Below are 26,677 nucleotides of genomic sequence, written 5' to 3' on the forward strand. Positions count from 1 at the left end.
ACTTAAGATACCATTTCAGCTTCATAAAATATCATATTTCATTTACTGTTTGACCGATAATTGAAATTCAAAATTGAATAAAAGCTGTAACTCACATAGAAGAATTTTTATTGCATTTTTAAGAAATAGAAGAGAACAAATACTTCTATAAGTAAAATGTGTATAAAGTTTAGTTGTCAATAAACCCTAAAGTTATTAGAAAAGTTGTTAAGAGGAAAATACAAATGTATCAATACATATTTTTTTTAATCAGAAACAGATTATTTGTATTTAAAAATGAGTAAATGCTTTAGCACAAACTAAATCATTATTATTCATAACAAAAACTGAATAGTCATATAATTCTACGACAAAAGCTCCCTCAATGTTCAATTCTCAGTATACGCCATACATTTTTACGGAGATTTTTTAGAGAACAGTACAACTGCATTTATATTAAGTATATATTTATAGATTGATGGCTAAAGATGGCAAAAAAGGATCAATGAAAATTTATTTAATTGCATTAGTTTAAATGACCCCAAATAATGAGAAAATGCAGCCCTTCATTTCAAATTCCATATTCCTAGCAACTTCGACACTATCTAATATAGATAGAGAAAAAAGTACTAATTAGATTTAATCATATTAATAGTCACAACTTAGAAAGCTCCATTTAAAAATATCTACTTATTTTCTTCAATATTACTTATGTACAACTTATGTTCGGATAAAATTGTCTTTATTTATTTTTTATTGGAATTTAAGAAAATATTTTTATGTACAATTCATTCACTTATTTTTTTTTATTTTATAAATGACATTGATTTGACGAAAAATAAAATAAAAACCTTCATATACTAATACGACTATTCAAAAGTACACCAATACAAGGGATTTTATTTTTATTTTTTTTATCTATATACAGGGTGCAAGAGAATATTTTTTAGAAACTTAATCGTTTGTAAAACTGTTAAAAATATACTAATAGAAGTACTTTTTATTAGTACACAATGTAATTACAATTGTAAACAGTCACATTCTCGACATAAGAACGAAACCTGGCGCAGGTCTGATGAAGGGATTTACATTAAAACTTGTACGACAGTCCATGTCTGTCAAATTGTTCTACCGGACAGGTTAATATGGGGCTAGGGAAATTTTCCTTAAACTATTTTGTCTTTGGACATCTTGCCTTAAAGCCAATTTGCTTCATGGATATTTCCCATAATATATAAATAAATTAAATGTATACGTCGTTATTGTTATTTTTGGCTAATATTGGTGTTCCTTTTGAGTTTTTTTAATCAAAATGGGTAATGTGTATTACTATAAAACGCATTAAATGGTCACTTTCTGTTGGAAAAGGATGGAATCATTCCCCAAAATTTCGATAAATTCACTAACCAAATTTAACTATGTAATGAATTCGAACCAGAGACAAAAAAGCTTAAAAGTTAAATAAGTATAATTTCATCATTATATCAACAGAAAAAAAATACTTCATGCGTATTATGGTAATAAATATTACATATTTTGATTTAAAAACTTCAAAGGGAACATCAAAATAAACAATAACGACTTTAACGCATTAATGTCCTAAGGTAAAAGGGTTTAAGGCAAAATATCCTGAGCCAAAATAGTTTAAAGAAAAATTACCAGACAGTGGTTAATACAATGTATATACCGATGGTCACAATTCATGCAGACTTAGTTCGTTTTCAAGCTATAAAGTTGTATAATCCTTGGATTCTCCTTTATATTAACAAATTTTTATTAATATCCATTTTTTTCTATTTATAATTCAACATCAACATTATAATTTAACAAATAATATAATTAGTTACACATTGACAATTGTGATAAGAACATGTTATGGATTATAAACCCCTCTGAAGCACTTTTTGCATATCCCTTTTCAAACTAAAGGACATGTGGTTTTTTTTGTAGGACATTTTAAGAAATCAACATTATAGAGATATTATTAACTTTGCCCTTCAAAACGCATCACATACTGTAGTGCATCAGATTGCAATTAGGTGAGAATGAGACCAGAAGGATTTGCCCTAGAAAGAGGATTTTTTTGCAAAACTCTTGGGTCTTGGGAAATGTATGAGATTGAGCACCGTCTCAAATCCGTGTATAACTTCCGTCCGTGTCATTGGCCTTCAACCTTGGCAAGACTGTTCACCTCAAAACCTTGTAGTAGGCCTCACCATCAACATTTCATTTGCTTGAATAAATATTGGTCTACCTTCCTATCGTATGCCGCCCCATGCACATGGCCAGAGCAGCTCTATGCATTGTTCTAAAGTTTCCCTTAATCTCTTTGGATGATCTGCAATAAGTTTTTCATTTCAATCTTTTAGGACGTGTTCCACATAAATTCTTGTACAAGGCGAAGTCAGAGTTCACAAGATAAAGCATCTGATGTTTTTTAGCTTGATGTGCGATCATTTTTTATTTGATTTCTTAATCTAAATTAAGGATTTAAAAAAAAATTACCTCCTGCACTCTGTATCTATATCGTCTTAAGCATGTCATGTTGATAAAGAAATGCAGTGAGAGATGAGGGAATGTGTTCATAAAATATCAGTATTCTTTGAAACACCATACTATTATATTATATATTTTCGTTTTCTTCCGACTTTTATCAAAAATTATAATCATATAATAATATTTTCTACTTTTCTTTGTTGAGGTAGCCATTACGGAATATTAGAGTCATAAATTGAATATCCCCAAAGGAGAAAAGTGCAATAATTATTCTTGTTGTTGTTTAATGTACATAACATATATTATTATCATTCACAGGAAAGATATGTGTAGACTGAACTATGCTCAACATATGTAGTGGATTAATACAAAAATCAAGAAAAGGAGATATGTCCAACTTATTTTTTTATATCATATACATAGAGTCTACTATTTCATAGATGTATTTCGGTCAAATTAAATTAGTATACAAATTTCTGGAAGAAGTTGAAATATCTACGGACTCTGGTTTAGAACCTTCATTTGATTAATGATACTTAATTCGACCCCAATATGGCTTCCTTCAAATAAAACCAATCAATTTCTCAGTCTTTTATTGTGAAGAGGATTTTTTTTAATAATTTAAGGGTAATTTGGTGGTGCATTCAATGGGCTAATCAGAATAATTTGTAGATAGAAAATGACAATGATAATTTGTCCAAGAATACACGCTACATATTCAGACTGAATATGTCGCGTATTGAGGATATGTTTAGTTAGTAACATCTCTAGGAAGAACACGCACCGACTTTCATCCAGATTAGTATATTTCTTTCTGTTTGGCATTCGTTTCAATCGAGGAATCGGCCGAAGAGATTATGACGACTGTATTTTGGATTCGCAAGGAATAATTCTCATCAACTATCTTAAAAAGGGTAAAACTGTAACAAGTGCAAATTATTCTTTGTTATTGTACCGTTTGAAAACCGAGACACCGTACACAATTGGCCTACAAAATAGTCATTTTCCATCACGACAATGCACTAGCTCCCACCTCAGCCGTTGTGCCCACAACACTATCAATCTCAAACATCTTCACTCTTATGTCATTCATCCCCATATCTTGGATTTTATCAATGATTTCTGGAGTAGTAACCTCATCAGGGCGTCCAGAACGTTCAGCGTCACTTGTGCCCATATGGCCACTTTTAAAATTTTGAAACCACTTGTGAACTATTCTAATTGAAGGTGCCAGTCTCCATCATGTTTATCAAGCTTCTTTTCGTTTCTTTTGAAGCGTTTTGCTTTGGATAAAGTAATGTTTAATCAACTTAAAGAAACTATCTTTGCCCATTTTTTGAACATCTCTCCACTTTCTCGATTCAAACGAATGCCAAACAGATAGAAATATGCCAATATGGTTGAAAGTTGGTGTGTGTTCTTCCAAGAGATGCACACCAACTGAACATGCCTCAATATGCAACAGTAGTGCCTTCTCTTGGCCTTTGCTTGGACTTTTCAAACGACTCTCGCACATGGGATACACTCTTTTCATGAATGGACCATGGATTACCTCCAGTATCAAAAATTAGTCTTTTTTACAACATCTTTTTTTATCATTATAAGAGTTGTAAATTCTGAGCATTTTCTCACGTACATATTTTTTGTAGTTGGTTATCTCAATAGTGTTATTTTTTTATTTACAAAGCAAGTATCATTTTTCTTTAATTTTTGAGGAGATAACTATTAATTATTAAGTAAGTAAGTTTGTGAATTCTTCTGAATGACGTTAAGTAACACTGAGTATTTATATGGGACTCATAAGTTTAACTCATTATTTTTTTGTGTGTAATTCATTTGTGATCTTTTTTTGCGCAAAATGAGGCTTCTGTAAAAAGATTTAGATTAAAATTGCTATGTTTATTTATAATTACATGTACTCTGTATTACATATCTCTAAAATTATCCTAAAATATATTCAAATATGCTGTTAGTAAGGCTATTATTATCCCATTATCTTCAGGTTTTGAGCTATTTCTTACTTAATAGTTTTTATATGGGCACAAATTCACAAAATTAAATTCGAATAAATTGATTTTATGGGCACCAAGATACTTAGAGGTTCGATATATCAGTTACCATTGTTTCTTGTACTCCAAAAAGACTTGACTAAAAGAAGATTAATTAAAACTATCTTCATCCCTGCTTTGAGTTTCCGATGGCAGGCGATATATCTAGTCCTACTCTTATATTTAAAGGATTTATACTTATTTCGTCACAAAATTGGATGAGGTTTTTTTTTGTGGAAACAGTTTCTCTGATACACCTAGTATATAGGTATGTAGAAGTGTTATTAGACAAACTGGATTTCATCGTTACTTAAATCGTATGCTGCTATTTTTCCTCCTCCAAAAAAGAAACTGAAAAGGCCCAAATTCAATTTGTAATTGGCCAATTTTTCAATAATTATTAAATATAATTGTTTGGAACTGTTAAGAGCTTAACCAAGGACAGTTATAAATTAACGTTAAGAATAATGAGAAGGTGAAAAGCTAAAGACAAATCAACCGCTCAGAACAAAACAAAAACAAAAAACATGGTAAAATTTAGTGTTTGTGATGTAACACAAAACAATCTTGAATAAAGATCAAGAAAAGTAGGTAAAATGTACTTATACATTTTTAAATTAGATGCATATTATGTACATTTGATTGCAATACGTAAGCCATGTTCATTATACTGTGCCATGGCATATAAAACAATGATTACTTCTTCAAAATATAAAAATACATGTCTTCTATTTTTTTTCCTTTTCTATTTCAGCTACATAAATATGGAAAATAATTATATTTACTAAAAGGATAATAACATTTGTGAATTGTACTTATTCTGTAATTTGCATTAAAGTATGAAATATGCAACTTATTATGTTTAGACTCATGTCATAGTTAAAGTTTATATTCAAGTCTGTTATCTTTCTTTAAGAGGGGGAATAGCATTTTTTAGCGGAGATTCAATTAAAAAAATATGGTATATGCTTTTTTTTTTTTAAATTACTTAAATTTTTGTGGAACACCTTATTCCTTACACTTCTTAAGAAATATAAAAATATTTTCTAGCTTATAACAAATAAATTAATTAATGGTATAACTTGAAAAATAGGCTCAAGTAATTTTTGTCTTATTTTTAAAACTTGTATGTGATATGTAGAATTATTAAAAATCACAATGAAATTATATATTTAATATGATAAGAAATATTTCATTAATATTCATTTATGAAATATATATCCAATACTACTATTACATATATAGATATAATTGCAATTAAAGATAAAAAAAATGCCTTTTCATCTAGTTCTACATGATTTGCTTCTTATAATGGGGTTCCTTATATAAATATACATAGAAATAGTTAAAACGCTTAAGAAAGTAAAAAGGCGCCTTCTTTTTTCCGATCGGAAAATCGTTTGATATTACTTATTATTACTTATATTTATAACTTCGCTTCGTTTGAGTAAAAAAATATATGAAGAATTGTACTTATTACTTGAATTGGTAATAGGTTTTCAAAATATGGGACGGGTCTGATATGACAGACCAAATGAAATAATATGACACAAATTGCCCATCATTGTTTAAAAAAACTAATTTGGATTTATATTTTATGTTTTGTAATTGCATTAATCAAACTTTCAAAGTATGATCTATATTTTTATATATGACAAAACCTATTTAATATTTTCGTAGATTTGATACTGAATTACAAACATAACTAATTATTATTAATGTGTACTTAAGAAAAGTCAACCCCCAGTTTGAACGCTTTCAAAGCATTTTACCATACGCACGTAGTACTTATCAGTACATTCACTACTCATTGTATCTCTCTGATATGTTGAAACGCAGAAAACTGACTGTTTAAAACAAAATTTACTACTTAAAAAATCTCACTAGGAGGTTCTTTTTTTATATCAACAAACATGTGTCTATCTTTGATTTTTGGTTAAGCTTTTATATAACCCCCTGGTGTTTTTTTTATTGTTTTGCTTTTTAGTTCATAATGATGGGGAAAAAGCAGAAAAATATAATTAATATTCTTTTCATCTCTTACCTGATTCATGAACACTTTTCACAAAGAAAGACCAAAATTAAGAGTATTAGAGGATATCAGTGTACTCAACATACGTTTAACATTCACCTAAAAAAGATTATTCACACTCAATATAAAACACTATGTGTAAAGCACGATATTCTAATGGTTACTCCATGGTTTTCAAAAAAAAAAAAAAAAAAAAGGGGGAGGGGGGAGAGCCATGGGATTTTTCCCCCTTTATTTCACGGACGGTTTTTTCTTTATAAGAAGGAAAAGAAAATGACGGCAGCGGAGAAAAAATTGCGCTTTTAGAAAGCAAACACTTAATGGTTTGTCGGATGGGAAAAAACCAAAGAGGAGGGGGAATAGACTCTTTAAAGAGAGGTGTGGGGGGGAGCCCGACAAGGTATTGATTTTGCCAAAAGTTGTGTGTGTATTTTTCAATTTTTTTTTCTCTTCAAAAGATGCTAATTATATATGTTATTGTTATAGTGAAAATTACTAAAATAATACTTTTTTCCCTGTGAATATCTCTCTTCCTATAAAAACACAAGGAAAAATATGAGAAAAACATCGTCTTAAAATAGACAATTCAACAAAATTTAAATACTTATTTTCTTCTACCCCAAAAAATATTAAAATGACTTTTATAATCCGAAATTTCTAATTTTGTGGCCCAGAGAGTGTTTTTCTGAAAAATACTTTTTTTTCAACATCTAGAAGCTTATAATTTAAGTTCTGTAACAGGTAAATGGAAATAATAGATTTAATCAATTTCATATTTATTACTTTTAAAGTTTGACTAATCATAATAGAAATTATTACTCAATTTGTCCAGTTTTTGAGGTAATAATCTTTTTAGAACAGCTTTTACACAGGTACGAACATTATTTAGTAGAGTGACATTTAATTCCTTCACCATTGCATCCTTCAAGAGTTAATATTAGGAAGATCCATATAACAGGTTTTTTCTTAAATTAATAAACAAAGTGAAAATTCCAAGGCTTAAAGAAATAAGAAATCCATTCAAATTATTTTAAGACCAAGTATGATTGGATCTTGAGGTATGTCAAGGCGCTTCATCTTGAGTAAAGGTATATTTCTTACATTGAAATGCCTCTTGAACCCAAAGCAACAGTACCCATTCCAATATCAGCTTTGCATCCTCACATACAGCAGACTAAATCATAATCTTGCAGGCTTTTGACCACAATAGTGATTAAAATATTTATTATCACTGCAAATGGGACATGGGAGTGTGTCATTAAAAATAATCTTGTTTTACTCAATTGCATTTCGTTTTGGGGTTGTAGTTAAGAGAAAAAGCTTCTTCAAATGATACACAGACATCTTAAGATCATTATTGATAATTTTGGATACTCTGGGCTGAGAAATAAAAGATTCCTTTATTCCGTTTAATTGCTCTCCAATCAAAAAAAAAAAAATCCCATTAATCAAATTAAAGCTTTAAACGAAAGTTAATATTCATGGTTATCTCATTTCATTCCAAAATTTCAATTGAAAGCAAATGATTTACCGAAAGATGTGTATGAAATATGTTAAGTTGTCGCATTCATCGAACGTAATTAAAATAATCTATTTTTTGACACTACAAATATCACCACTAATATAAAAATGGACGCTTCGGTTGACATCATAACAAAGATTTGTTGTTTCAATCTAAATTTAGTTTGTTTTATCTCCCCCCTCAAATGAATGGCAGAAGTGGCGATATAAAATCTTTTTGAAGGAAAGTATACTTACATGAGTTTGTCAGGCCTACTCAAACAAAGATGTTTTACTACTAGCAGAATGGAGCCCTGCCCATACGGCTTTAAAAGTACAAACCCTATGGTAAATGAATTTAAACAGTTATGAAACAAACGCAATTGGTCTTCTTCTCTGACACTCCTGGATTTTCCCCTGTTAGTTGAGAGGAAGGACGATAAAGTTTCAAGAGTCAGCAAAGACAACTATAATGAATAGCCATATTTGCAAATTAGAACCAAATACTACTTTTTAAATATTTAATTAGTTTTTTCCCCCTTCTTGATGTGTAGTATTTTTGTAAGAACATTGAGCAAGCTGAAACCAAGAGATGGTTGGTAGAGACCATAGTAAGTCATATTGGAAGACATACTAAAAGAGACTGTGCAAACACCATGGAAAGTGGTAAAAAAGCTCTTAATCATTGTAATCGAGGGCTTTTTTTCCTTTTTGAAAAGTTTTTTGTATATTTTCTTTTTCAATGTTAAATCTTCAAAATATGTATACTATTAAAATTTGTCAATCGACTCATTCAGATTTTTAATTTTCGCTGGAATAGTAATAAAAAGGTCAACTTGTACATAGAAACGATGATGTTATGAAGAAAAAAAACATGGATAAAACGAAATCATTACTAAACCCCTTAATTATTAACTTTCCCCTTCTTTTCCCGGGCTTTCTATCTCCTTGGAAGGAGTACGTACACAGAAGGAGTCTTGTTTTGTATTCAGCATCAGAGAAGAAGCTACATACATATGTACACAACAAAACAAAAACAGACCACATATGTGAGTTTATTCCACAACACACATTTTAATATTATTATTATATTTTATTATTTTTAAAGATAGTAGAGTATTGAATACAATTTTATTCATTTAGAAAGTCGTTAAATTATAACTAATGAATAGATAATAAACTCTATTTCTATAGGTAGGTATACAAACCTTTTCTTTGATGCTTCGTTTGCCATACAAAAAGAAACAAGAAAATCTGGCCTTAAACAAAAGTTGAACTTTATATTTGGAAAAAAAAAAGATAATTCCTTTTAAATCCTTACTTTCTTTAAAAAGAACATTTTTACATGATGTGAATACTTTTGACGAGAGTTTAACCTCATAGCATCTCCATCATATTTGATACATGAGCATTTGAATCCTCCATTTGAGTAGTTGAACAATTTTTTGTCCCAAAGACTTAGGAGTATAATTATAATTATATACCTAAATATCAATAGATCAACAAAGGAGTATATAACAGCATCAAAGAGATATAGAGTAAATTTTTGACATCATCTTCTGAGAGGTGAATCATATATCGTTTACCTTTGGGAATGTTAGAGCCAAATTATTACACAACCAGAGGAGTATCTGGCCGTTTTGCAATGAAGCGAGCAAAACTACTGATTGTCTTTTCTGGAGGTAATTTAGGGACGCAAAATAATATATCCAAAAAAGAATAAGAAAGAATTAACCCTTACAGACATCATCCACATTATTAATATATGTATGTATCAAAGTTATTAAAGGAATGGGCAAATTCTTCAGTTAACAAAAGACTATTAACTTTATTTTATTTTCAATTGCTGTTCAGTTGTTTTCATCTTTATTTTTAGTTTGTATTTTTCTTATTTGTACTTTTGTTTTTAGCCTGAAAAGTTTTATATTTAGATGAGCCTTTTTGCTTGACTCGACTCTTAGGATTATCAATCCGTGTTATCCAGTGTGCAAGACCATTTTGTTTCGCATGATGTCGAAATGTTTATACTATTAGAAAGTTACGGCCATTGGCCAAAAAAAAATATCAATGTATCAATAAACAGATCAAATGCAAATTTTTTACCTATGAACTTTCTAGATTGCAAACGTTTTACGTACACGGAAAAAGTGTTAAACCACAGGTTTTTCGAAAATTAAATATTTAATTTTTTATAGGTGTCATACAGTGAAAATCATAATTTTGTTGTAAAAACATCAACAGTAAATATGTTGCTTCGATTTTCTAAAAAACATTTTTTTCTTCAAAATGAACCAGGATTATGCATAAATCTAGTTGGCTTTATATGCCTAATTGCATTTTTTCTGCATCGATAACTAAAAATATTTGTAAGACTTTTTCTTTCATAACAAATGATGATTTTTTTTTTTCATCTCTTCATTTACTTAAAAGCCTTCAACATGATTATTATATGTTACAAACATGTGAACATGATGGATATGTGTGTGAGTACAGTAAAAATACATAAGATATATTGTTTTACGTCATAGGTAAATATAACATATAAATGGGACAATAATATGAGTAAAGATGAAATATCATCACGGAGAACTTTATGGAAAAGAAATTCATTTAGTGGGCAAAGGATGGATAAAAGTTGGGGAGAAGAATTTCTATGAGAAGGTAGAGCTTTCCATAAAGAAGGGGGGAAGAAGGGGGAATCTAAGAAAGAAAGATTTTATCTTTCGATATCTTTGTAATTATTTTTTTTCTTTCATTTTACTTAAAAAATGTCTGAATACTTTTTTTTTTTTGCTGAGATGGCATTTTTACATAGGTGTTCTTTTCCCAACAGAAAAAAAGTATCGTAGAAAATATCCTAATTAGTTTATTGCTTAGGATTTGAGTGTTCAGATCAGATCTACTATCTTTTACCGTCATGTCATTTTGGCAGGAGAATTACTCCTTTATTAAGGAGGTATATGATACCCGCTATGCTAAAATGGTGGAATGGATGGACAATGTGGAAATGGCCATTCAAAAAGTCTGTGCTTCCAAGGTGTATACCTCATCAGAATTTAAGAGAGAGAAAGATAACTTCCATGTAAGGACTCACTTCCGTTATCAAAACCCCTTCAAAAAAGACCCTACACTTTTTAATAGTTTAGAGTTTTTTAGTTTTGCTCCAAATTGATATCGTTTTAGAACAACATATCAATTTTTAATGTGTTTGAGTTTTTGAGAATTTCCACATAGGTTTGTTCTTTTTAATGCATTAAGTACTGGTCTTTTAATAAGAAAGGATTGGCTATATTGATTTTTGATCCTTTTTTGAGTGCATACTAGAAAATAGACTAATTAGTCCATTTTCCAACAAAAACATTTTAGGCGAGCTTAAGTAATTTTCACAATCTTTGTTTTGCAAATTTTTGAACCAAAAACTACTTTTTACATATTTAATTAATTGTTTTTTTTTCTCTCTTCTTCATGAGTAGTCGCTTTGTAAGAACTTGGAGCGAGCTGAAACCAAGAGATGGTTGGCAGAGACTCTGGACACTCTAATGAAAGAGAGGGTGGGAGAGGAGAAGAAGGAAGAGCTGAGAAAGTTGGAGGTGATCATGGAGAGACACAAAATGCTCATTCCTCGAATTCAAGAAACTCTCGTAAAAACAGAGTGCTACTGGAAATGTTACTCTTATGGGGATGATCTAATACCCATATTTGAATTTATTGATGATTTGAGACACCGCTCCATCAAGGAGGTGTTTAGTGCAAATCAAGAGCATACAGAGGAACACATTGAAAAGCAAGACAAGGTCTTGAATTCTGTTGAAAATAAACGTCGTATGGTGATAGACTTTATTTCTAAGGGTGATCGTCTCATGACGGACCCCAACTGTCCCAAGTTTTTGTATGGTCATGTTCAAAAACTCAAAGAGGCTTGGGAGGACACAGTTGAAAAGGCTCAGGCTAGAAAGAAGGCTCTCACGGATAACTTCCAATCATGGGAAACATTTGAGATACAGCAAGGAGAGTGTCATAAACAATTGGACTTGGCTGACACTGAATATAATTTAATAAAGAAGATCTTTGATCTGAAGCAAGGACCTGCCGACTATCAAAATAGGCTCCAAACTGCAGCTGTTTATCGTCAAACTATTGAGGAAATATTTTCAAACATCTCCACATGTAATGACATCATACAACTTCTTCTGCCCGATGATAAGAAAGCTGAAATGAATGGCAAGGTCCAAGAAATCCAAACCCGTATGGCTGTTCTACAGAACACGGATAAGAAGCTGGAATATATTAATGATTTCAACAAAAGACTTGCAGTACTCAATACAAATGCAACTGAGATTGAGTCCTGGCTTCAAGATGGACGAAAGAGAATTGATGACATCATCAAGCCTGCGGATTCAAGCACTTTAAGCCCCGAAGACAAAGTTACCAAAACCATGGAGATAATGGAAGACCTTCAAAAGAAATCTGAGTTCACGAGGAAACAAGAGATAGAAAAGGAGGACATATTTCCAAAGGGAGATGAGAGAGTTCCTTCCGATGCTAAGAAATTCATTGCTCGGTTGGATAAAATTCGTAAGACGATTGACAATATGGAGGAAGAGTCTAAGACTGAGTGTGCTCAATTCTCACAGGACATCAAATACTGGGCCGAATTCACAACAGGAATCAAAGAATTTGAGCCATGGATTAAACGAGCTGAAATTAGAAAGAATGAGGGATTAATCAAACCATCAAGTTTGATGGAGGCTTGTCAAATCCTGGGAGACTCCAAGGTAAGAATTAAAAGACTTATACAATATTCATGTTCTTTATTTAGCTCTTTTGCTCTATAGAACTTTCAAGAAGAGTGTGAACAAAAGATTAAGACCCTTGATGACGCTGCAGCATCTGCACAAAAGATGACCACTCACATTGAGGCAGACACCAAGGTCAACTCACTCCGAGTAAGTACAAAAAAAAATACACACAATGGAGATTGAGCAACCATATATACTGTCCATTTATTTAATCCCTAGGAGCTTTGGCTCGTAATTCATGAAGCATCAAAAGAATGGGTAAGTCGAATGACCACACTCGTTGAATGCTGGAATAAATTAGATGGAAATGTGGGTGAGCTGAGCTCATGGGTATCCACAAGTGATTCTACAGCTCCAGAAGGAGAATCAGAGATCTCAATTGAGAAACTTGAAGGCCAACTTAATCAACTTAAAATCATGTTTGCTGAAAAACAAAAGCTAGTAGAGGATTTGGAAGCTTACGGCCCGGAAAACGTGTCAAACAAAGAGTCCGCTTCCTCAGGGATAGGCAATTCTGATAGCAATAACCCCAATGACAAAGAAGGAGAAGAAGCTAAAATGGTGGAAGAGTCATCGGCACCTCAAGAATAAGTAAAATATTATTTACTTTTCAAAATATGAACATATTTTAAGAAAAATAAATTTCTAAAGCGAAATTGATTTTTGACTTTTTTTAGGGGGTCGGGGGTTATTAAAATTAAAAAGATGAGTTACAGGTATTTTGTAATAAACACACTAAATTACTGTAATAGACCATCAACTCGATATATATTTTTTTCTTCAAAAAAAAAAAAGTATCATTCGTTTTCCAAAAAAATTAAATTATAAATTTATATGAAAAAACAAAATTTCTAGAAGAAACTAAAAAAAAAAAACTCTCTGCATTTTTTTTTCTTTTTTCTTAGATTCTTCCAAAAAAAAGGAAAATGATCAAAAGTTGTTTCTTTAATCTTTTAACACAAAAAAAATCATTGAATAGGGGGATTTAACAGAATAGTGTATATACATGTAATTATTAATAAATATTTAATATATCATTTATATATATGGAGTGAAACGAGAGGGGAAAAAATTATAACTTCTGAATGGAATTAGAACTTAAATTACAAATTGACAGTAAATAACTCTAACAAAAAGTTCATCCCAGCCTCTGAATGAAAATCTTGCCTCGTTAATTTTGAAGTTATGTAGTTATATATACAATATATGTACATTTTTAGTGGAAAGTTTAGTGACATATTTATTGAGGATATTTTTCTTGTTTGTTGGTAGTTTTTTGTCAGAACAAGAAGCAAGAATTGTAAAACAAAAAAAAATCGTCATCTTTGGTACTTTTTTATATATATAAAATATTTATAAAAATAACGATAATTAAAGAATAATAATAGTCAATATTGAAATTTTTACAAACGATCATAGTACTAACTTTAAAAAAAAAACATTTGTCCAGTCAAACGCAGATTACATTTTTTATAAATCTTTCTACAGCAAACACTTAATAGTTATTTATGTATGTATATGGGAGGGTAAAAATGCTTAGAAATTCTCATTACCCAGGAGAAAAACAAATAAACACAAAGATTTAATAATGAAGCTAAAAGTCTGATGTTTGTAAACTTTTTTTCTATTTTTTGAAAATATATTTGGGGCATTATTTCAATGGAATAAAAAGTATAAAAATCAATGGAGAATATTTTTTTGTTTTGAAAAGGTTTTGAAGATCTAAATTGAAATATCTTATCAAAATTATAGATTCTCAACGAGCTTTTCCTTCTCCTTGAAGATGTTCTTGAGCTCTCCAAGAGTGGATTCCATTTTTTCCAAAGAGAATTGTTGTTCTCCCTCAGTGTCACGGTCCTTGGCAACCCAAGTGTTGAGCTCTGTAACTGTTGTGTCCAGGAGAGTCCATTCCTTGACGAGGGTGTCCACCTTCTTGAGCCATTCGTCGCAAACAACCTTGACCTTACCATAACGATCTCTCAATTCACCAACTTCGATATCGGCTTCTTTGTGAGTTGTCATCTTGTTGGCAGCAGTAGCGGCATACTCGAGGATGGCCAAGTTCTTGAGGCAAGCAGCTTCGAAATCTTTAGTGGCAGCAAACATGGCATTGGCTTCGTCCAAGGTTTGTGGCTTAGCCAAACCTTCAGTGGATCTCTTTTCGGCATTCTCCAACCAGGGGCGGAATTCCTTGATACCCGTCTTGTATTCTGCCCAATATTTGACATCCTCAGAGAAGTTGTCGCACTCTTGCATGACCTTCTTTTGAAGGTTGACAATGAATTCCTCAATTCTCTTCAACTCATCCTTGAAGTCTTGAGCATCCTGAGGAACCTTGTCTCCTACAAAGATAGAGAAAAATTTATTAGTGAGTTGTACATAATATAATATTGCTGGAATCTCCAGTGATTATTAACCTTGGGGGAGGAGTTCTTCCTCGTTCTTTATATTTTCACGAATAATTTCCACCTTAGCAGCAACATCTTCTTGCAACTCCATGGTAAGAGATACTCTGTCTTCAGGGGTCATCTTGTCAGAGTTGTTCTTGATGTCGTTCAATTGGGTCTCAGCATCGGTCATCCAAGTGTTTAGTGTTTTCAAAGACTTGTCGAATCCATTCAAAGAGTTAACAAAGGTCTCAATCTTCTTGACCTTCTCTTCGAACTTATTGACAACGCCCAACTTGTCTGTGACGGCCTTGACTTCCTTTTTGACAAAGTCTTTCTTTTCATCAGGGAGGGTCATGGTCATGATGTCATAGTTATCTTGGATGGATTTATAAATGGTTTCAACAGTGTTCTTGGTATCAGCAAAGATCTTTTGACGCTTCTCCAAGTCATCGAATGCAGATTGGAGGTTGAAGCGTTTCTTGACCTTTTTGATTTCATCCTCAGCCTTTTCAAATTCATCTCCAATTTGAACAAGACCTTCGGCATAACCTTCCCAGGCAGCCTTGGTCTCTTGCAAGAGTTGAAGACGGGCAGATGCCTTTTCCTTGGTATCATCCCAACCTTCTTCAATACGCTTGACATGGCTGTCTAAGAACTTGGGTTTGCTGCAAATAATAAAGGTTTGTAGATATTGTAAATTATTTTATATACGCTGACTTACTCTGGATTCTCCAAAAGCTGTTTACCCTTGCCAATGAGTTCCTTAACAACGTTTCTCTTAGTCTCCAATTGTGTAAGGGACTTTTCTTGTCTCTCAATCAACTCGTCCACATTTTCTACACAAGAAGGTGCAATGTCACGAGTGGATGAGAGCATGATACCATCCAAGAACTCTATATGAGGCTTCAATTCGTCTCCATAAGCGTAACATTTCCAGTATAAGTCTACTTTGACTTGAGTTTTAAGAACAGTGGGGATCAATTCTTCGTGCTTCTTGATCAAAGCATCGAGTTTCCCAAGTTGTTCTTTGCGCTCTTCCTTGGCTCTCTCAGCCATCAAAATCTCAAGAATTTGTTGAAGCCATTTCTTGACTTCAACGCGTTCGAGATCCTTGCACAAAGCCTAGAGAGGATTCAACATAAAAAGTATGAGTTAGGTCATTTATTGGTATAAAATGCTGCAGTGAATGAAGGATAATTATAAAAATACACTTCAAATTTAAGAAAAAATAATCATGCAATTTATAACACAAAAAAAAATCTATATACATACAGTTATACATTAGATGTCATTTAAAAATACTAGGAAGGGAAAGTCATCATGGGCAGTAACTATTTTTAAACTTGAACTCATATTTTGGCAAGTTGTCAAAATTGAATGTAGAGTTTCATTTTTTTTTATTACAAAAAATACAACCCATTTCCTTTTAGAATTATACATAAGAAACCCCAAACAAATTTTGTACAATATAAGTGGGTTTTATTTTCGATATCAGCTGAAGGTCAAATGTCCTTAGCCCCTTATTGAAAACGACATCTAGAGTATAATAACTAATTAATACTATTCATAAATCTACTTATGAAAGCATGCAAATTCACTTCTCTTTACTCACAAGGATCGCATTTCTGTCTCGATTTGAAAGCGATATTAAATCTAAGAAATAGAGATAGATAGATATTTATTGATAATAATGACTGGAATTTAGCTTTGAATTTGATGGGTATAAGGGATTTGAAAGGATTTAGTTCTTACGTGGAAATTATCACGTTCACGTTTGAATTCTGCAGAAGTGTAAACTTTGTCTGCCATGATTCTGGAGATGGCTTTTTCGACGTTCTCCATCCATTCAGCCATCTTAGTCTGGCGCATGTCATAGACATCTTTAATAAAGTGGTAATTTTCCTGCCAGAACGTCATTTTGAATTAGACCTGAAAAAAGATGGATTTAGAATATTTCTGTATTGATAAATAATTGTAACAAAAAAAGTTTGAAAATTGCATTATTTTTATTTTTTATCTGCATGAAAGTTTACTGCTAATTGTATTAAATTATACGTAATAAGAAAAATATAATAAAGGAAGTTTTCATATAAATTAAGAGAAAAAATTCACAAGAAGCACCTTCACTACGTAAAACTTTAAATGGGTCTGAAACTTTGATTCGCTCACGGAGATATAACCTCAGCTCGGTAGGCCACCCCTGGAATACTGTATAATCTAAAGCCTCTTCTTACAAGAAAAGTTTAAATCAAATTTTATCAAGGAAAGCTACTTTGATAATCAAGGGCGGGCGATTATTGTACTGGGTTAGCTCTATTATTTATATTGTTACTTTGAACTATTGTGATGCCAGAACTATATATAGTCAAGAATGAGAAAGGTTTAAGTATGTATTTGTCTTTAAGTCATTGAGAGAGTGTCTTTATTTCCTTGGCCAAGTCTCAAGAGAAATTATTACTTCTCACGAAAATACTCACGAATTCTTCCTTTTGTGCCTGCTCACATATATACTTCTGTATACCTACCTAAGCGCCCTCAAGTCATAACAAACCAAGGATTTACAACTAAGCCTTCAGGAGGAAAAGTATTGTTCGGGAAAGAACAAGGTCATCCATCCTTATTACTCCAGATGCTTAATGAGAGGGTTTGTCGCAAAAATAGGGCTAATTCCCAAATATATGTTTGTACATAATTGCTCTGACCTAATTTGTATTTTTGATCACTCAAGGTTGTTGGATTTGTACAAATATTTGCAACAAGTATTTTTCAAACAGCGAAGTAAATATTACATTTATGTGGAGAAAAAGTGATTGCATTCCAATAGCTAGGGATTAAGGGAAACGAGTATTCATTATTTATTCATCTATCGTTAATTTTGATTAACATTGAAGGAATGAGAGGCTCCTTTGTTTTAGTAAGTATTTCTTCACCACAAGGCATCATTAATCTTATCCCAAATGTATAGCAACTTTACATCATAAATTCCAAAAAAATAACAATTTTAATTTCAATTAAAGACAATTTGTGTTGCAAACACTAGGAGTGTTCTAGGTATAAACATAGAACATTGGCTTTCCTATCACCTTTAGACCTAAAAAATGTAAGTCTTAAATATTTGTGAGAGGGACAATTTGTTGATAAAAATAATTGTAATTATTTAAAGTACAAAATATTGAGTTAACTGGAGAAAAATTAAAAAATTGTCAATTGCTTTTAAATAAATAATTTATTCATTTATATCTTATGTACGACATTGGATTAAATTTTCCTTAAAATCTGTACCAGTAATTGAATGAAGAGCAACAAGGTGCATTATTCACTTGTTATAATATAATTATTTAATTTTTTCTAGGTCAACAGCTTCTAACCGGGGCTCTTGAAAGCCCTTGTGCCCCACAAGAGATCACATAACTAATTTGATTGAGCATATTAAATATGAAATATTTAAAAGTGATATAGGACTTCGCAGTGAATTGTCATTTTTCGAAACCAAAGTTATTTAAGCCTCAGAGTTTTTATATGGAAATAAAAGGTTAAAAGTACATTAATGTAGACGGGGGGTTATTTGGTACACTTTCACTTTTTGCCATATTATCCGACTTGTAGAAATAGTATTCAGATCTGATGTTTTGAATATATATATATAAAGTTTGTCTCTTGTTCATTAATAAATAAAAATTTAATAACAATCTGTGATGAAAGCCAATAGGGTTCAACTACGGGATTGGAGAAAAGAATATCTTGGGTTTGCGGATATGGAGGATTTTTCGTAGGCCTAGTCCTTCATATGTTACCCCCATAGGTGAATATTCTTTAATTAATAACTTGATTGAATAATAATTAATAGTTTTAGTTTTTTATCTCATTCTCATATGCCTAGAGTCAAAGCATTAGTCCGCTCTAAAAATCCTGAACGTGATCCCGCTCAGTTACTAATTTTGTGAGTTTGTTCTTGCTCCCTTTCGTTTTTAAAGTAATGAACGTGCTCATTTTTTCGATTGTATAGGAGTATTTGAATTAAAAAAATTTATGACTGCAATTAATTCCCTGAAATTTATATATATTTTTTATATTAAAAAAATTAAGAAAAAAAATAAGGTACAGGAATAAGTAAAACTTAAAATTCTAAAATTATACTTAAAATATAAAAAGTCCATCAAATGAGTAGTCCAATTTTTTTTATTTTTTTTTAATGTTAAATATTTGATTCATTAACAAAAGTTATTTTTTTTCAAAGTCTTTAGAATTGTTCACAACTCAACATGAGCTAATTGAAATTCAATCAATCAACACTGATAAGATGAAAATAAGTATAAACATCGACGACTGATTACAACCTACAGTTTAAATGATTCTGTTAGTGCGATAAAGCCATCTTAAATGTAAGAGATCCTTTAAAATTCAGAGATTGATTCAAACTTATCTCGACCTTGTTAATAATTGATGTAACTTTTACTTTTAACTCTATTACATCATATAGGTATTGTATATATTTTGATATATCCCTGGTAACACATATTTATAAACATTGATTGAGTACTGTTTGTTATAAATATATTATAAACAATCCCTAATTTCTTATGCATTACTATATATTTGAGTAAATAACAGAATGACGTATTGTTGAGCGTCATGCAACGTCATTTGAAATAAACACTATTAATTGAAACAGCTTTGCTAGAAAAAATGAATATCTAAGTCTCAAACAGCAATAATTACATAACTATATTTTAATGTATATACGATACAATTCAACGATTGTAATATTAAATCAAAACTACATACATATATTCTATATCTGAAATCAAGTTCTACATAAATAATATTCTGTTATTTGTAATAAGTATTTTGATGACTTTAAAATATTTGCACTTTAGATTATATTGAACTATGTACGACAAAAAACTAATGAGACCAAATTATGGATGTTTACATAATTGCTGTGTCGACAATATCCGATTCAATCGAATTAAACCAAGTGAAGTGGCTAAGGATCGACTTGACTTGAGTTGATCCATTAGAAAAGATAAAAAGAAAGAGAAAAAATGGAGTAACTATGCTATATTACTACGTTAAGTCCTTATTTATGACGAAAGATTACAGCCCTCTCCTGTTCAGTCCTGCATATAATTCCTAAAAAACTTGATAGTTTTACCATTGATAATGTCACTCAACTTTATATATTCTTTTTTTATCAGTTCTAGTACTGACAGACCCAAGGGCCAACGGTTACTAGGACTGATCCTAAGGACAGGACTAGACCAAATATATAATTCTGAGTGGGTTTTTTTGTTAATTTTTATGCTTCCCTAACACAAATGAGCAAATATTTTAATTAAATCTTAGATCGAGCAATTAATTACAATGCCATTGAATGTCTTATCCGTCTTCTCATAGTTTAAAAGAATCACTTAAAAAAAGTGAGTCATTAGAAAATCAATTAGGGTTAGTAGTGCACGTCATCAAATATCAAAAAATTAATGAGGTTTAGTGATAAAAATCAAGACAACTCAATAAAAATAAGAATTATAATTTTGGTTTTTTCAAATTTGAAAATAGAGTAACTATTTGAGTCATGTCCAAAAATTATTGACTCGAGTCAATTTGAAACGAGCCGACACAACACTAACTTAAATTGCATTGTTACCTACTTTTATGGGTACATTTCTTTAATGAGCCAAAATGACAACACATTAAATTGCTATGAAATTGGGCCAGCAGTTGCATTATAAATGTCAAACGGTAATAGTCCAGTTAGAAAAAAATTCAGTATCAACATTTTCCTTCGAATTAATTCAAATTTATGAATAATGACATAATATATTTGTTTTGTTTGTTTTTTTCAAATTTTAATTAATTAATATAATATTTTTTATAAACGTAAATTTATTAATAGATAAAAAATTTTTTTTTTTTTTTTTTTGAGGAACATTCAAATGTTATATTTCTTGATGAACTTTTTTAAGAAAATACATTCCTTTTTTTTAAATAAATTCACATATTGCCTGAAAATACCCTGCTACTTAACGGACTATAGAATGATGCTGGTCCAGATATAAATTTACCACATAATTGGGCAGGAAAATGTGTTATTCATTTTGGATTTCAACTTGTACAATATATGTAATATGTACTGTATATTTAATTTAGCTATAATATAGATTAAAATATTTAAGTGTGTTTTGAAAGTCCCACCTTGATATTTATAAACAAATATATACATTTATAGGGTGTTTACGGAAAAAGTAAAGAGACCATTTCCATTCCCATTTTTTAATAATTATAGAAAATTAAATTTAAAGATTATAATTATTGACTGAAAGCTTAGGTTCTCAACTTTCATTTGATATATAGAAAGTAAAATAAACAAGCAAGATAATCGTGATGGAAGAAAAAAGAGCTTACATTTGTGATAGACCAATCAAGTTGAAGCCCAAAGAGGTGAGTAAGGCCTTTGATGAAACCCCGGCTATGAGGTTCGCAGAGTTCTAAACGACTTCTACATCACTTAAAACACAATGGAAAACCGATAATTTTTGTTCCGATAACAAGACTTTCAATGTGGAAACTGTCGACAACAAGTAAAATGACCTGGTGGTTTGTACTGTAAATACCAGCAACTAAATTAGTACTGTCTTCAAAACCAAAAAAGCGGTCTTCGCTATAATATTAGGGATTATGGGGCAGACTTAAACGGCAAAAAAATATTTTTAATGGTACTGACGATATGGAAAAATTGATGGAAATTCGTTTATTATTCAAGTGTTGTACTTTGAATTTTGAAAGACCCTTGAAAAATTGAATCGTTAGGTCAAGAATAATAGTAAAAACATTTTTTGTTATTAAAACTTATCATTTGTGATCGCGTAAAGTGTATTTTAATTACTAAAAGATTTTACAATGCGAGTTCCTTTTTTTTTCAAAACATTCCCTCCTTCAAAAAAGAAAGAAATACTCCCAAAAATATGTAGGTAATTACTAATTAGCTAAGTGTTGCCAACTTTTGGACTACTTCTCATTTTATGATAAGAAACTCTTCATTAACTTACCAAAAGTAAATTTGGGATCAACCCATTAATGTTAAAAATACTAATAAGGGCCAAGTATAGTTTAAAATTGAAAAGCAGACAAAAGAATCAAGTGTAAATTTGTATGTTAGTACAATAAGGTCTTCTTGATATCATGTCTCTTGCAACCTTTCCTCTAAAAAGAAACCAAAGAAAGGCTACAAATCAGTTGATAGTTAGCCTAAAAGGACTCTAGGGAAGGAGCGGTCAGTGAAAAAATAGACAATTAAATCTAAAAATAAGGAAGACTATGTTCCTAACGTAGTCTCAATCTAATTTGAAGCCAATAATAAGAATTGAGAACTACTACCCCCCTACCTTTCATGCCTGGAGTGTCCACTCTTTGCCTAGAGTCCTTTCTTCCGAAATAGGGAATTTTTATTCAATAATTGTTGGAAATTGTGGACAAGATTTATTTATAAATCAACCAATCAAAGTTAGGCAAAACTTTAATCAAGAGTGCACATTGTGCAAGCTGAGGTTATTTACCATATAAATAAAAAAATTAATTTTTTTTATCCCAGTAAATAATAATAAACTGCATGTCAATGTAGCCTGGAATACCAACTCATTGTCATGACCCTTCTTGAAAATAGTTTGTACATCTCCAGGGGCATCCAAAGGATTATGTTTTTTTTATCCAAAAATATAATTTTTTTGGGATAAAATTTGAAAAATTAATTTTCAAATAATAAATTTTTTCGAAAAAAATTTCAAACATTCAAAGCTATTAAAAAAAACTAAATTATTAGGGAAAACATTTCCAAAAATCCATAGCTATTCTCAAAAATTATTTTTTTTCAAAAAAAATTCAAAAATGTAGGTCCATATATTTAACTTTTTGGAAAAAAATTCAAAAATCCATCGTTTTTTTCAAAAATCTACAACTGTTTATAAAAATTTCAAAAATTAAATAAAAAAATTTCAAAAATTAAATAAAAAAATTTCAAAAATTAAATAAAAAAATTTCAAAAATCCACATATGTAAACAAAAAATTTCAAATGTTAAATTTTATGTAGAAAAATTTCAATAATCCATAGTTATTCAGAGAAAATTAAATTTTTTGAAAAATTACATTGAATTTCAAATATTAAATTTTCTAGTTAAAAAAGGAAAAATTTCATAATTTTTTTTTGGGGGTGGGGGGAGGGGATACAGCCATTCAAGCCCTACCTTTGTGGACGCCCCTAATCTCTAAACTAAATTATTGCTTATTTTTAAAGATTAATATTGTTGATTTGAATCATAAATAAACATTATATACTTGAACATATGTATTTCTAATCCTAATAGCTTCATTCTTAAAAATCAAATTTTTGTTACCCTCAGAAACTTTGGGAAAAATACTTCAATAATGTGTGGATTTAAAATATTAATTACCTTATATTTAAGAGATTATTTTTTTATTTGTATTTGTTGCTATCTCTCATGAGGAAAAAATGCAGAATTACAATTTGTGTTAAGGGAAGTGTTAAGTTAACAAAATTCCAGTATCTTGTTGTTATTTTTTGTTTACTGTGAAGAAGTGAAATATTGTCTTTGAACTGTTTACTTTTATTACTTATTAAATATGTCTAAATTAAAGTGTTTTCTATTGCAGGTTTGAATACTTCCTTTAGAACTTTATATTTCATATAAATTCTAGAAAACTAGAAAAGGACTGAGTTCGGTTTTAGTGTGAGCAGTGCCTGAAGCAAAGATATATGAGCGTACTATTTTAATTCTTTTCCTTTCAAAAATATGAATTTAATTTATTGTTTTTACCTCTGCATACGAAGTTGAAAGGGAGGTTATGTTATTGAATCTGTTTGTTTGTCATCAGGATTAAGGCAAAAGTTACAAATTGATTTTGATCAAATTTGGCACGAAGATTATATATGATAAAAGTAAGAGGTGGTTAAATTTTTGAGAGATCAAGGGAGCACAATACGTAAAAAAACATAATCGAACAAAACTTTAGGACGAATTGAGATAATTAACTCAAATTGATTTTAAAGGGAGGTTTTGCACTTTATCGAGTGCCCATTCCTATTCAAATTTATTCTTATATTCAAGTGGTAGGCCTTTTGGAAGTACGGCAACTCCAACTGCACTGTTATAATGCTGGACCTGACTTAATGTGTGCTTTAAAATAAGGAAAATTGAATGAAGTTCATTCATAATTACTTCAGAGAAAGATATAATAGAACGTGAATTATATTTGATAAGTTTATAAATTAACTAGAGGTAGTGTCCGGAGTTATTAGGGGGCGTTGAATAAACAAACTTTTCTTTAAATATATAGACCATAACTACCAAAGAAACTATTAAGGTTACTCATATTTTTTTATGAGCACACTTAATCATAGATACTAAATACATAGATCCTCTCTCCTCAAGAATGTAAGAAGAAGAATAATAGCATGCAAAAAAATTATTATGATGTTATGACTGATGAGCCAGGGAGTACTTTAGTCTCTGAAGTGCTACTTGGATGAGCCTAGCTTCACACACTCGATGCTACATGTAATACACCTAGGAGATTTCATTATTATTACTATATTTTAACATTTATATCGAAAATGTAAATATGAAATACATCAAGGTGCAATATATACTGTGTACAGGCTTGATTGTACGTATAAAACGCCTGCGATTTTTCATGAATACGACTACTCTGTTGTTTAGGAGATCAAAAAGGACTGTTTTTCCTTCAAACATACTTATGGACAAGCAAACTTTGTTTTTATTAATATTCATGAAGAGATTATCGTTCAATTATTAGTTATTATGAAGCTTAATTCAAAGAAGTAGAAGAACTTTATTATTGCAAAACATTTATGTTATACATGTTCATTTTTTCTTAGTTAAAATATTTTTCAATTTGCCAAAGTGAATTTGAGAAATTATATGGATAATTATTTTTACTAACATTATTAAAATGCATATAGTATCAGTGCTTTGTTTGATAAATATAACTTGTAAATAAAATTTAAATAGTTAAATATTTATAAATATAAAGTATTGGTATTGATATTCAAAATTAAAGACCCATGACATTGTACGAAAATTTCCATCTTCAATAAACCATATATTTCTAATATATCGGTGGTTCTTACTGACGGAGATTTAGGAAAAATGGCCAAAATCTTCTTTTCCTACGATTGGGCGCCCGGATAATTTTTATGAATTCATTAAATGTCCGGTTGTATGAAGAGCAAGTGGTGTATTTGAAAAATAGACTCACAAATAAAAATTAAATTAAAGAAAGAAAAAAATCCAAAATATTGTTCGTAAAAAAAGCTTGATACAATATATAAGAAATAAAAACAAGAAATCATGACTTTTTACTCTTGAATGTATCAATTTAAAAGTATTAATACCCTCCTCCCTAGGCCAAGGTTTCATTATGGTGGCACACAAACTAATTTAAATATTGTTTAAAAATTTAATTATCCATAATCATGCAACTTTATATCTAATAATTATAATACCGTATGCTTCATAATGAGAAAGGAGTGAATTTAAAAGTATCTTTCTCCGTAATAATTTATACCGATGTCATGAAATTATCATTAAGGTTTTGTGACATAATTTTTAATGTTAGGTATTATTTATAAATCTATGAGATGCTTTTCTGTTATCAAGGATGTCTGAAATACTTTCAAAAATATACGTGCGTTAATGTTACGGATCGATTTTGATCAAACTTGGTACGAAGGTTATAAATGATCATAATAAATTACTATTAAATTCTAACAATTCATGGACAAAGGTCAAGATAGCACAAAAACTTAAATATACAGAATCGGTAATAACTTTGGAACATATTGACGCATTGAGCTCAAAACGTTACTATTATATAGTTTTAATAAATATATAGATAAAAATTTAATGTCAAAGCATGGATTACTTAATATCTAGATAAAATATTCACTTTTGAAATCAGGCAACCTCTTTACTATAACCAGAACTGTTTTAATTCAATAAGTTACATTATTGAATCGTCAATTAGTATAAAATAAATGTGTAATTTAGATAGAAAGTGATTATTCTTCCTAGACGTGAAATATCCCTTCAAATTGCTTTGTTACTAGTTACCACAATAGTAACGCGTCTAGTCAAGAGCTCAAAAAGAATTAGATAAGAGCTTCTTCGCATAAACTTCCAATATAAAACATGAAAATTCTTAATAAATAGAAATCACATTGAAAATGGTCAAAAAAATTAAAAAATTATTCAGAAACTACTTCTATATACTAATAATTATAATATGAATGTTTCGTTGTTGTCGAAAAATATAATTCTCTTGGATACTTCGCACTATATCAATTCGGTTAAGTAAGGTAATCGACAAAGTCTCATCGCAACTCCCTCCCCCCCCCA

General features: G+C 30.3%; 3 protein-coding genes across 4 annotated transcripts in view; 1 reads left to right on the forward strand and 2 right to left on the reverse strand.

The window, feature by feature from the left end:
* LOC121117912 (neural cell adhesion molecule 2) overlaps window positions 1-6,695 on the reverse strand; it is a 236,131-nt gene extending 229,436 nt beyond the window's left edge. The window contains exon 1 of the mRNA XM_071888648.1: window positions 6,568-6,695. The gene's annotated coding sequence lies outside the window, so the exon portion shown is untranslated. The remainder of the gene's footprint in view (window positions 1-6,567) is intronic.
* Window positions 6,696-10,910: 4,215 nt separating this feature from the next.
* Window positions 10,911-13,510, forward strand: LOC121119118 (muscle-specific protein 300 kDa). Its single transcript, XM_040713753.2, has 4 exons — window positions 10,911-11,137; window positions 11,529-12,830; window positions 12,891-13,001; window positions 13,074-13,510. Exons 1-4 carry the CDS (start codon window positions 10,973-10,975, stop codon window positions 13,443-13,445), a joined length of 1,950 nt encoding a protein of 649 aa, XP_040569687.1. The 5' UTR covers window positions 10,911-10,972; the 3' UTR covers window positions 13,446-13,510.
* Window positions 13,511-13,594: 84 nt separating this feature from the next.
* LOC121119119 (muscle-specific protein 300 kDa) lies at window positions 13,595-17,662 on the reverse strand. Of its 2 annotated transcripts, none has more exons than XM_040713754.2 (5): window positions 17,366-17,662; window positions 16,997-17,173; window positions 15,966-16,366; window positions 15,272-15,909; window positions 13,595-15,196 (listed from the first exon to the last, which is right to left on the reverse strand). In XM_040713754.2, the coding sequence occupies exons 2-5, from the start codon at window positions 17,159-17,161 to the stop codon at window positions 14,601-14,603; spliced, it is 1,800 nt and encodes a 599-aa protein (XP_040569688.1). In that variant the 5' UTR covers window positions 17,162-17,173; window positions 17,366-17,662; the 3' UTR covers window positions 13,595-14,600. The 2 variants fall into 2 exon arrangements, with proteins under 2 accessions (XP_040569688.1, XP_071744751.1); XM_071888650.1 differs by having other exon boundaries at window positions 15,966-16,897; window positions 17,366-17,454.
* Window positions 17,663-26,677: the final 9,015 nt, after the last annotated feature.

This window comes from Lepeophtheirus salmonis, chromosome 5 (genome assembly GCF_016086655.4).
Source record: "Lepeophtheirus salmonis chromosome 5, UVic_Lsal_1.4, whole genome shotgun sequence".
Lineage (NCBI taxonomy): Eukaryota > Metazoa > Arthropoda > Copepoda > Siphonostomatoida > Caligidae > Lepeophtheirus > Lepeophtheirus salmonis.